The sequence below is a fragment of the Pipistrellus kuhlii genome, unplaced genomic scaffold, assembly GCF_014108245.1.
Source record: "Pipistrellus kuhlii isolate mPipKuh1 unplaced genomic scaffold, mPipKuh1.p scaffold_m20_p_7, whole genome shotgun sequence".
Lineage (NCBI taxonomy): Eukaryota > Metazoa > Chordata > Mammalia > Chiroptera > Vespertilionidae > Pipistrellus > Pipistrellus kuhlii.
Genome location: NW_023425573.1, coordinates 26,241,490 through 26,254,763, shown reverse-complemented (window position 1 = coordinate 26,254,763; position 13,274 = coordinate 26,241,490). Strand labels below are relative to the sequence as shown.

At 36.6% G+C, this 13,274-nt stretch overlaps 1 protein-coding gene across 8 annotated transcripts in view; it reads right to left on the bottom strand.

Annotated features, from left to right (window-relative positions):
- Window positions 1–13,274, bottom strand: part of GIGYF2 (GRB10 interacting GYF protein 2) — a 128,817-nt gene that overhangs the window by 36,615 nt on the left and 78,928 nt on the right. For 6 of the 8 annotated variants that reach the window (XM_036420581.2, XM_045575550.1, XM_036420584.2 and 3 more), the window contains 6 exons: window positions 11,957–12,136; window positions 8,398–8,615; window positions 8,143–8,305; window positions 7,870–8,058; window positions 4,556–4,752; window positions 3,431–3,590 (listed from right to left, as the gene is read on the bottom strand). In XM_036420581.2, the coding sequence (XP_036276474.1) occupies window positions 3,431–3,590; window positions 4,556–4,752; window positions 7,870–8,058; window positions 8,143–8,305; window positions 8,398–8,615; window positions 11,957–12,136 (1,107 nt within the window). Of the gene's footprint in view, window positions 1–3,430; window positions 3,591–4,555; window positions 4,753–7,869; window positions 8,059–8,142; window positions 8,306–8,397; window positions 8,641–11,956; window positions 12,137–13,274 lie in introns of those variants that run through there. The other 2 variants (XM_036420589.2, XM_036420597.2) reach the window with 2 other exon arrangements.

Here is a 13,274-nt window from a genome sequence, read left to right as displayed (position 1 = left end):
GGAAGAAAGCAAGTGAGGCTGCAAAAAACATCTGTAGTGCTCTTGGTCAAGATGCAGTTAGCGCCAGAAAATGCCAGCATTGGTTTGAGAAATTTCGCGAGGGAAATTTTTCATTAGATGACAAGAGTGGTCGAGGCCGTGTGTCCAATTTTGATCAAGAAGCTCTTCAAGCTCTTTTGGTGCAAAATCCTCAAATTACCCAACAAGAGCTTGTGACAACTTTAAATTGTTCACAAAAAACAATTTCCAATCAATTGCGTGCACTTGGCAAAGTCCAAAAGTTTGGAAAATGGGTTCCTCGTGAGTTGACCGACAACAACCGTAATCAAAGAGTCACAATTTGCAGTTCGCTCCTCTCTCGTCAAAACCGTTTGCCGTTTTTAGAGCAAATTGTTACCGGAGATGAACAATGGGTGCTGTATGTTAATTTGAAAAGGCGGCCTCAATGGTTGGACAAAAATGAGGCTCCGAAGCCCACGCCAAAACCTGACTAGCATGCGAAAAAAGGGATGTTGTGTGTTTGGTGGAATTTTAAAGGAATTCTTCATTATGAACTTTTACCATCTAACCAAACCATTACAAGTGCAGTGTATAGTGCCTAATTGGAAAGGTTAGCCCAAGCTTTAAGAGAAAAAGAACCCGCGCTGATTCATCGGAAGGGCGTAATTCTTCACCACAATAACGCACGACCGCATACTGCAAGAATCACTGCTGAAAAACTGCGCCAGTTGGAATGGGAAGTTCTCCCTCAACCTGCATATTCTCCTGATATTTCCCCTTCCGATTACCATTTGTTTCGTTCTTTGCAAAACTTTCTTCTTGGAAAAAAATTTAATAATGAAGAATGCCTCAAAAATGCATTGACCAAATTTTTTGCATCAAAATCACAAGATCTTACAACAGAGGAATTAAAATGCTTCCTGAGCATTGGGCACAAGTAATAGAAAACAACGGCAACTATATTGTTGATTAAATTTTGTTGTATTGTTTAAATAAATTCGATTTTAAAAAGTACAGTATTAGAAAACGACATTAATTATTACTAGACCTAATAGTCTCCATCTCACTCAATCTCTATAATTCATTTGTCAAAGAAGTATATTAATAAAACTGGAAAGAGTATTTGTTAGACTCTATGTCACTTTGTAATAGAGAATACAGATATGCAGGGCAGAATACATGCTTTTCTAAATTTTCATTTTCTGCCAGAGATCTAGCCATTAGGGAAATGCAAGTTGAAAACTATGAGGTATCATGACACACTTGGCAGAATGGTTATCATTAAAAATAGCCACATCATGCATTGGCAGGTATGGCCCAGGTGGTTGGGCATCATACTGTGCACCAAAAAGTTCCTGATTCGATTCCCAGTCAGGGTACATGCCCAGGTTTCGGACTCAGTCCTCAGTAGAGGGCTTGCAGTAGGCAACCCATTGATGTTTTGCTCTCACATACATGCCTCTCTTTTCCTCCCTAGAAATCAATAAAAATATTTTAAAGTAATAAAATTATTTTCTGTAAAGAAAATATGAGTCACTCATAGATTGCTGGTGGGAATATAAAATGGTACAGCCCTTCTGGAAAGCAGTTTGGCAATTTCTTTAAAAATCAAACAAAACCTAAACATGTAATCATCATATAATCCAGCAATTGCACTAGTGAACATATTTTATCTCATAGAACTAAAACCTATATTCACATAAAAACCTATCCATGAATGTTTTAAAACCTTTATATAATAGCCAAAATCAGAATCCAGATGCCATTCACATTAAACTATGATACATCGAGATAGAACACTAAATTAAAAGAAACAAACTATTGATACATGCAACAAACTGAATGAATCTCCAGAGAATTATATTGAGAAATGACAACGCCAAAAGTTTAAATATTGTATGATTCCATTTATATAACATTCTTGAAATGACAAAATATAGAAATGGGGAACCGATCAGTAGTTTCCGGGGATTAAGGAGGAGGAGAAGGGAGTGTGGATGGGAGGGGAATGGATATTGCTATAAAAGGGTAACAGAAAGGATGCTACTGTTGAGACAGAAACACTGAATCTTGACTATCTGTGTCATTGCCTTGATTGTGTACTACAGTTTTGCAAGAGGTTACACTGGGGAAACCAGTGAAAGGTATATGGAATCTCCATTTTATTTCTTACAAGCGCATGTGAAGCAACAATCATCTCTAAGTAAATTTAATTAAAACACACATCCATATGTATTTTAATTAAAACCCTGCTCTTACATACTTTACATTCTATAGATCATGACAAATATATACAGGTAGCGATAGATGCTATGAAGAAGAATGAAGCAGGTTAAGGGTACTGAGAGTGGGAAAGGAGTTATTACATTGGAGAGAGGTCACTTGGTTAAACACTACCATGAAAATGACACTAATACCGTCAATAACCAATTTCAAGTTATTAGCAAAGATTTCAAAAGCAGAAATGAAGAATCAGCAAATATCCTTTTACAGCATTCTCTCTGCATTCTAATTTTTATTTTTTAAAATATATTTTTATGAATTTCAGAGAGGAAGGGAGAGGGGAAAAAACACAGAAACCTACAACAGAGGCTCACTGATCTGCTGCTCCTACATCCCTATTGGTGATCCAGCCTACAACCCAGTGTGTGCCCTGACCAGGATTCAAACATTGATCTCCTGATTCATAGATCAACACTGGCCAGGCTCTCCCTATTCTAATTTAACTTACGCATCATACAAATCTTTTAAGGAATTGGTTTATAACATGACACTATTTCTCAGACATTTTTAATAGTTTTTATCACTTAATATCAACTCCACTTTAGTGAAATATTAAAGCAGTCTTCCAAAATCGCTCTCATTACCTTTTTATGGAAAGAAGACTGGAATATAGAGAAGGTAAGTAACTCACCTGCCTAATAAATCAGGTGGGATGCCAGAATTGAGGGGGGTCTTAAGCATTTTGCTTACATCCTTATCAAATTAGCATGACATTCTGCCCTATATTCGAATTATTTTCATTGGACTTCCCTTCCCCTCACTGAAATAGTAAAGTACTATGGGAGAAGCCTATAAAAATGCCTTCTATAGCCGGGACCGGTTTGGCTCAATGGATAGAGCGTCAGCTTGGGGACTGAAGGGTCCCGGGTTCGATTCCGGTCAAGGGCATGTACCTTGGTTGCGGGCATATCCCCAGTGGGGGGTGTGCAAGAGGCAGCTGATCGATGACTCTCTCTCATCGATGTTCCTGACACTCTATCTCTCTCCCTTCCTCTCTGTATAAAATCAATAAAATATATTTTTAAAAAATGCCTTCTATATATAAAGAAAGCCAATAGCATGAAAATTAACATTAATCACCACCATCTTACAAAATCTGGAGGTAACATCAGACACTTCTATATTAAAGTAGAACAAAACCACCTACCCTGAATTTCTCCCTGAGGATCTTTGTAATACCACTTCTGCATTGCTTCATGCATTGATGGACCCGAGACACTCTTAGCTCTGTGCTCTTGCAGTTTTGATGCCAGTCTCTCATCATCTAGTGCACTGTCTTGGAGATATGCCACCATCTTCTCAGCTTGCTAACAGAAAAACAAAAAATGGAAAGAAAAGATCCTAAATTAATACTTGTACACATAAAAAAAAAAAAAAATGCCTACCTCTTTTGGACTACTAAAGACATTATGCAAGGAACACAGTAGATAATGATTTAATTTTTACTACAATGCCATGAAAACAGGTACTACCCTCCATTTCACAAAGGGGAAGTCTTATTCAGGGTCTCAAAATTATTAAGCAAACTGAAGATTAGAAGCAGTTGATCAATGATTCTCTCTCATACACCAACTGATATGGATCAAAGCCCAGGCTTCTAATCAACGCACTAATAATAATATTTTTTAAAATTTATAAGCTACTGTTCAATCTTATATTGTATAAACCTTTAAATACATGCATGTTAACAGAACAAAAGGCTCCAATAGTACAATTACCCAATTACCAATAAAATCTTTTGCACGTTTTACTAAGACACTGCCTCCTTTCTTCCTTTCTTCAACATTGCTTGTCACTAACAATCCCCTCCCTGAAGGCAAGAGAAGTTCTTCTGTAGAAAGCAAGCTATTATTTACTTTGCATGTACAAATTTAGGGAAATCTAGAAACATGATTAAGATATTAATATCCTGGGAGTTTTACTATTTTCTCTGTTATACTTTAGGTATAATATACAGAAGACACAGTACCTATCCACAGCTGCTTGTATTCACCATTTTTGGCATTCCATTAATTTACAAAGAAAAAAGAAAAGCAAATAGCTAAAGGCAACCTCAGAAGAGCAAAAAATAACCTGACATGACTACTACATAGCAGAAACTTATAAGCATGAAATGATTTGAAAGAAAAATTTCATACAAATAAATACTACAGATACAAACAACTTTTCCAGTACATAAAATCTGGTGCACAAAAGTCCCATTTTTGAATATTCATTAATGCTTTCTAATATTTATAGCTGTTGGAGAAAAAAAGAATTACATGATTTTTACCTGCTCCAAATGCTTGAGACCCTCTTCATCATCTGGCTCTATGGAAACACTGCCCATACCAGGAGCACCTACGACCTGCGCTTCACCTAGCCGGAGGGCAGCACTAGGATTAGGAAGAGGAGGTGGAAGTATGAGGAGAGGAGAGGCTGCGTCTGAAGGAATCTGAGGCAGGGGCTGCTGGGCATCAGGAATCATTTCTAGAGGGGAAAAAATATGTAGACATATAAAAACCCTTTAAAATATAGAGAATCTTATGAAGAATAAGTCTATATCAAGTTGAGCAGCTTGTTAAATGGCTCAGCTACTTCTGAAGAAGTACAGTATTTCTCCCCAGAATGACAAAAAAGAAGGATTAAAAGGTATCCAGAAGGGCCTTCTACAGTACCTACCTGTGTCACTAGGCATCTACCCACCCAATGGATATGCGTTTACCTCTTGAAAGAGTCAGTCTAATCCTAATATCAAGTCTCAGAATAGTAGAGAAAGTTAACAAAGCATTGTAAATCTTCTCAAAGATTGCATATCTCATCATTAAAACCTTTATTAAAAATCTCTGCAATTATCTTGAATAAGTTCTTTTTCAAGTCATAATTAATGTAACTCAATACATTATATATTGTAGGATACTGAAAAATACTTGGAGTCTACCTGTGCAATGCAGGAAGTTCTTCTCAGTAAGAATAGCAAGAGGTTCTATGTTGGTTTCTGTTTCTAACATATTAGTATACAGGCTCTTAAGAAGGAAAAGGGGGATGGAACTAATTAGAAACGATTGCAGTTTCCCCTTTGAAACCTTGTTTGATCAATTATAGATAGCTTCTCTAAATTCCTGTTCCTCTCACTCTTTCCTTCCTTTGCCAATTTTTTTCCAAAAGACAGTCTATACAAGTTGTGTCCACTTCACCACCATCTACAGCTGCTACACTGTGACTTCCTCTCCCACCCCTCCAGTCAAGCTTCTCTTCCAAAGATAGGCAGTGACATGAAGTCCCAAAAACCAGTATTTTCCTCATCCTCATCACCCAATCTCATAGTAGTGTCTGACATTATCGACCCTATTCCAAGCTGAAAACATTCTCCTTCCTCCATTTTCGTGCACACTACTCTTGCCTCTGAAGACTTTTCTCTGGCTCCTCTTTATCCTCTAAAAATTGGAATTATAGCTGGGGGAAAAACTGAAATTATCCCAAGTTCTGTTCTCTGTCCACTTTTCTTTTCAACCCTATTTTAATTTTAATTTTAATTCTCTCTCTAGCCCTAAACTCTTCCTATCTTTGCAGTCCCTTACTCAATTGCTCTCTGGCCATCTCAGCCTTTTTCTCATTAAAACCTCAGAATCAATATTCAAAACTAATTTATCCTCTTCCCTTCAAATGTGCTCAATTTCTGCTCTTTTTCTATTAATGGTAGCATAATCCTCTCAGACAACTCACTCATCTTTGACTCTTCCCTTTTCCTTGCCCTGATACACAAGTATTGATTATGTCCTGCCAAATTCTACTTTGAAATCGCATCTGCGACTACCTCCCTTTACATGTGCACTGCCTCCATCATAATGACTACTTAGAAGCCCAACAGGTCACACTGAACCCACCTGTCATCAAAACAATCTACCCTACATACATCTGTCAAATCCATGTTCCAACCATGTTTCCCACCATTCTCCTTTTACACCTCAAGATCCATCTAAATAAAAACAGGAGCTGGTTCCTGCCCATGCCTGGACCAGCCCGGCTTCCTCACTTTAGCTTTTACTGATTCTGAGGTGTTGATGGGAAATTAAGTACAGCTTTCACTGTACTATTGTAGTATGCTCTTTCCTAATTCATCCACCTATACCTACCTCCAAATTCTACTTATTATTCCAAGACAAACTCAAGACACTTGCTTCCTGAAGCACTGCAGTTTACCAGTCATGAACTCATACAATTCCTTTTTGCCCTAGATTATTAATAATACACATAGTTTATCTCCCCTAAATCCAGAGTTTCAATCTTTAATGCCTATCTATGAAGCTTTCTCAAAATACACATTTGACGCCATCCTAAAATTTCAAAATGTACAAGTCCCACAGTGCCTGATATATATAGCAAAGATTCAAATATGTGCTGAATTCATTCATTCACATTTGTTCTAGACATAAAACACTATAAGGAAATCCTTGGTTCAAGCCCTCAAAATACTAGTTTATTGAGCAAAAAAAGACAAAAAGGGTCTTTATAATACTATATTGCTATTTTAGAAATGTTGTTTAAGAAGCAAGGCTTGGGAAGATGAGGTGGGAGAGAGTGTCAGGTTCAGAGAACAGCATGTGCTAAGGCACAAGGCAAGAGAACACGGCACATTTCAGAACCTAACAGGCTATGGAGAATAGTATACAAAGGAGACAGACTGGTGCTAAAACAGCATGAAGTAAGGCAGAAGCCCAATCATGCAAGATATCAAAGACCATATTGAAAAGTGTGAATTTTTCACCCACTGGTGTTGCCCAGTGGTTAAGTGTTGACCTATGAACCAAGAGTTCTCCAGTTTGATTCCAAGACAGGGCACATGCCCGGGTTGCAGGCTCAATCCCCAGCAGGGGGCAAGCAATAGACAGCCAATCAATGATGATTCTCTCATCAATGTTTCTTTCTATCCCTCTCTTTTTCTCTCCCTAAAAATCAATAAAAACGTATTTAAAATTAAAAAAAGGTGGCATCTTTATGGTGAATGAATCAATTAACCCTTCAACACTAGGCCTCACAATGTCATATTTTAGTATGTACAAGAAACATGGAAATATTAATATTGCTTACTAAGGTATATGAGCAACTTAAAATCAATATAGTAACAGTGGAGGAAATATATTTTAAGCTTATTCTACAGCAAAATTTATGGGAATCCCATAGATTCATCCTTGTTCTTTCTGGCCTCTTTTGGAACAATAGCAATGTGGTATGTCATCTAGAAACACAAATAGCCTTTACATAAAAGGAAGGTACTGTCTGATTATCAGAATCAAATTACCGCAGAGGATTACAAACCCAGTATGCTCAACTGGTACCAGGGTGGCTATGTCATAACACCCTGGGCACTGAGACTCCTGAGTTCCACCTTTGCTTCCTCTAACTCTTATGTTTTGGTAATTCTGGAATGGACACATATGGGAAGCAGAGTTTGACTAGGTTTACCAGTAAAATAATGTGTTTTAATAACCTACCATTAGAAGCAGTTCTAGGAGGCATAAGCAGAAACCTATCTTACAAGTCAGTGATCGAATTCCTACTTTAAAGCAAAATCCTACTTTAGCTTAATGACTCACAAATACATACCATCCCCTCTGCTGGGCATTTTGGTTGGCAGACTATTTTCCGTCCGACTCTCTTCTTCAGTTTTTTCCATCTGCTCAGTTTTGGAATCCTCTTTCCTCTCACACTGCGAAGCTTCCTGAGTTGGATGATCTGAAGGAGTACCTGGTCTAGCAGATGATGTTAAGATTTGAGGTGTTTCCTCACTAGCTTCTGTAACATGAAGTAATCTTAAATTAACAATTTAGAAAATTTCTGGTGTGACAGATAAAAAGTAAAGACAAAACTGCACCTTACCAACTCCTATTCTCTCTGACTTCTCTCCCTCTTTCTTAGTTGTCTTATCAGGTTCTTTGGCTTCTTCATTATGGCTACACTCAGAGTCAGAGCACTCCTCCCCTTCTTCTACAGGCCGGAAGTCCATCTCCTGCTCTTCTGGAATAGCCTCTTTCTGTACTTTCTGTAGCAAAAAATAAAGTCAAAAAGGTTAACAGCATATTTGGATTTAGTAGAAGGTCAGTGCCTGTTATGACATTTAAATCAACTTCTTACCTTTAGAGAGAGGAATGCTCCAGAGGAGTCAAATGTGCCCATTTCTTCCTCAGCATCCTCCAAGCACCATTCAGGCAAGCTGTCCCTGTCATCATCAATGCTGCCACTGCCAGTGCGCACCCTTCGGTAACCCCGTTCTTCATCCCGATCTCGAAAATCAAACTCAAACCTTCGCCGTCGTTCCATATGTTCCCGCCAGCCTGCAGAACGAGGGCCATCTGGGATCAGGAGGAGGACATAAACCTTAGAAAAGTTTTGTGACAATATTGGAAAAAGAAAATAATAGATAGGAAATAAAGGAGAAAACTACAACTAAAAGCAAATTCAAATACATCAACCTACTAACTTAAAAGTAGGCAAATTACATGAAGTTCAGAGCTCAGCACATGTAGTTATCTTCATTAAGTACCAAGACACAATAAACTCTAAAGCTTTTAAAAATACATTTAAAACAAATAACTTTTAAAGGACGCTCTATTCAAAGTATAGACTTTTAATGAGCTTTAGGTATCTGACTGAAATGTTGATTAACCTACTCCTTGACCAGACTTGAGCACTGCATATCTTTCCATACTGAAGACTATGCCTTCCTTCTGGCAAGTGTGTGAAGCATTTTCTTTATTCTCTTGAAAGTATTGTTCTCTCTGAATAAGACCAGCTCCCTATGACAGTTCACATCAAAATCATCATGCCTACCTGCTAGTGCAAACATCCCATTTGTAATTCTGATTCCCAACAAAAAGTCATGGAATTACAGCACTGTCAGCTTTCAGAGAGATTTTATATAGCCCACTATCACAATTTCGTAATTTAAAAAAACAAAACTTCTGATAACAGAAAAAACTTGCAAATGGCAAAGCAGAATTAGAATCCAATTCTGCATCCTCTACTGCTTTTTCCACAATAACATGCTTACTTTCCTTTCCCTTCTCTCATGTCTTCCCGCTCCCTAAGGAGTTATTTCCGTATAATATCCCCAGGGACATTCCTAAATTCACCCTAGCATACTGTTTATTACATCCATTGTCCAAGAGAATAAGAATGCCTAAAAATAAAAGATTCTAGTTGAAACATATTTTTCTAAAAAAGAATGAGAAGCCTTGGTAAAGTCTAACAAACCTGAGTTAAAGTAAAAAAAAAAGGGGGGGGGGCAGTTTTTAACATATTAGAATTTTCTATCCTTGACTGCTTTCTCTGTGGGAGATACACAAAAAAATGAGGCCAAAGCAAAATGTTCTTAACATTGAAGCTTAATTTGCTAAACCTAGCTATCTAAAATTCCAACTGAAAACCAAAGGGCAAAATGTTAAAATGCCAAATATGGTTAGCATTCTGTAAGCCACTCACAAAATGCTAAGACAGCATTATTCCATATTCCCACCCTTTACTTAAAACAAAACACTATTTACGACCTTCTATGAAAATTAAGGAATTTTATACCCAGATTGCTTCAATGTAAACCAATAGTCATTGTTCAGAAGATGCGTTCATGATCAAATGCTGATTTCCAGAGTGCTCTGTTTACTGCTCTACACTGTCTGTAAATAAATATGCACCATGATAGGAATATATACTTCCAGATCTCTGGCTCACATTTCCCTCTTACTGTGTTTCCTAAGTTCAACTCTCAGAGTGAATGCTTAGCTGGCCTAATGCACCATCATCTCCACACATATCCAGTTGTGAACCCTATGTTAATAAAACTAGATTCCATAATGTTGATTTATCAATAGTAAAAAAACACTTTATTCATGAAAGCTAATATAGCAGATAAGGTACATCTATAGCTTAAGACTAACAACTGCTTTAAAGACCTTCCATTAGAACTAATTTGATAGTATTTTCACAAGATAAAATAAGTAAAAATCACTATATTTAAATTTTTAATAAAATCTTAATGAAAGATTAACTAAAATCCAAGAATTGTTAAGAGTAACTTACAATTGATACAATCAGATTTAATATGCTGATTTGAAAAAGTGATACTATTCATTTTTTAAAATGCATATTTAGACTGGTTGTTTTGTTTTGTTTTTATATCCCAAAATCTTTATATCCCCCAAACTATATTTTAAAAATATGTAAATAAAAAATTTTGGAAAACTGTCAAGTTAATTACAAATAAAATTAACGTGAAAGTCAAATATTAGGAGAAAGTTTTAGAAAAAGACATTATATATTCAAAATCTTAGTTATTGGTTGAGGAGGTTTAATGGTATAATATAACACTAAAATTTTACTTTGTTCAACTCCCTTTAATAGAATCAACATCATTCTTTCGAGCTCAGAAACACTGTTCATCTTCCAAAACATTCACCTTGTTTGTTTTTGATCAGCTGGAATTTTTCTTCTCGCTCAGCCCAGATCCTGTTCATTCTCACTGAAAGCTTGTTGGGAACATAGTCTACAAACCCTCTGCTAACAGGCAAGCTCAGCACAAAATGCAGTTATGCCCTGAAGAGAACAGTAACATTGGTTGCCCAGGACACAGACTGATGAGAAGTGCCTAGAAAACTATGATGTAAACAATGCCCACTGATGACAGAAAATGCACCCAAGAGGCAGTCATGAAGAGCTAAGGTATAGCATCCCAATTTTATCCAAAGATTGACTTTGTCAAGTTTCTACCTACCCACACTACTCCATAAAGCACTCTAAATGCCTGTTCGAATATTTACTTAGACCAAGACTAGTGGTTTTGCTACTTGATTTTAAAAAGTAAATGGAAACAATTTACATTATTATAATGTTCTCTATTACAGGTAAGCTCTCTTGGCATATGGTTGATAAAATATTATGTTATGCACGTGAAATTCAAAAGACATGTACACAGTCTTTGTATGCTTCAGTTCTGCATGACCCCCACGATTCAAACTACAGTGGCATCTGATTATCATGAGGTGTGGAATCAGCACTTTGGCAGGGGATGAACTCTGATACAAAGCACCAGTGTCTTCAGTTACCAGCATATCTAATGTCAGGGAAGAACAGTTGGAAGCATTCTTAGGAGTCAAACAGAAGAACTTATAAAACCACTAATCACTACTATTCTCTCTCTTTTTTTTAAATTAGAGGAACAAAAGAATGAACTTTTGATGTTTTTGACCTGGGTTTAAAGTTTATTCTTTAAATAAGCATGAACACATTTGCAGGACAAAAAAATTTTCAAAGAATAAATCCTTTCTTGCACAGAAAGAAAAAAAAATTTTTAGGGGGAGCACATGTCCCTAATTATACATTTACTGAGTTTTAAAGCATGATGAAAAAGGACTAAGAGATTTAGAGTTAGACAGAACCAAATGAAACCTTCTCTCAGTTGTGCAGTTAAGGGTAAATGCTTCCTGTGAAACCACATTATTTGCCCCAGAAAAATAAGAGTGATTTTAATCAAATAAATAGATCTGGAATATTTTTATGTTGAAATTTTTGTAATACTAAAACTGAGTGTGATGACATAAGTAATGACTCCATTTAAAAACAAACAAACAAACAAACAAACAGTTTATCTTTCCCACTAACATCCTAACAATTTCCACCAAATCCTCAATAGAATTCTTACCAGGACTATGAGGCCGCCACCTCTCTCCATCCCTTCTTGATCCAGCTAATCGCCAACCTCCATCTTCATCTTCTCCGTTTTGTTCTTCTCTAAAAATACGCCAATTGTCACTTTCAGAACGTATAAATTCATGCTTCCTCCCCATTGATGTTGGCCCACCTTCCTCAAAGTTTGGTCTCCCTGCAAAGAAAATAAGAAACATGAGCCTCAGCCAGGGAGAATTTGAAAACAGACTTGGCTGCTCAAAAAAAGCTTTTCTGCAAATATGTCCATTGCAATGTTTAGGCAGTGTAAATAAAATAAATATGGATATATGCATAGATTATTAGGCACATTTCTTAAAGCTGAATGTTCATAGAAAGGGCAAATATTTCTTAAACAAAAATAAATGCATGCATTAAAAACAGGGCATGCAATGAAAAGTAAATCAACCTTCCCCTACATAAGACACCTCCTTCAAGTTTTTTATAGTGTTACCAAAACTGTCCACAGCTATACTTTTGCACATATGTCAGATCCCTCATTCACACTACATACCAATCCCCTTAGAATGTTATGCATGTTGTCTTATACTCTTGCTGTTTGCACAAACTGTGTAGATTGGCAATCCTTCCTTAACCAGCATATAGGTGTTCTTTTTAAGTCATATAATATTTTTAATTATATGCTATAACTTAATTTAACCAACTTCTTCTGGTGATTCTGCCCAAACAAGATAACTGTAAATATCCAAAACAGATTGTAAACTCAAAAGTAGAGACTATGAGCTACATATAATATTTCATTTATTCTAGCACCTCGTATACTACAGACATACAACAAATTGCTTTTGAATAGAATTCAAAGCTAAGCTATGTCTAACTTTATGCAATTCAAGAGCAACATTAAGGATAAAAGACAATACTAAGTAAACTAAATTGGTACTTTCAAAAGACAATTCTAAATCGCGCAAATTCTTAGCACTATCCCACGTGCACTAACATATATAATTCACAACAGATTACATAAAATCTGAAATTTAGTTGGAGAACATTAGCCCTAACAGGTTTGGCGCAGTGGACAGAGCATCGGCCTGCAGACTGAAGGATCCCAGGTTCGATTCTAGTCAAGGACATATACCTTGGTTGCAGGCACAACCCCGTAGGGTGTGTTCAAGAGGCAGCTGATCGATGTTTCTCTCTCACTGATGTTTCTAACTCTCCCTCTCCCTTCCTCTCTGTAAAAAATCAATAAAATATATTTTTTTTAAAAAGAAAATCCAGAATATACACAGATGTTCTCAGTTTATAACAATAAGAGTTACAAAGTCCCCTTAATG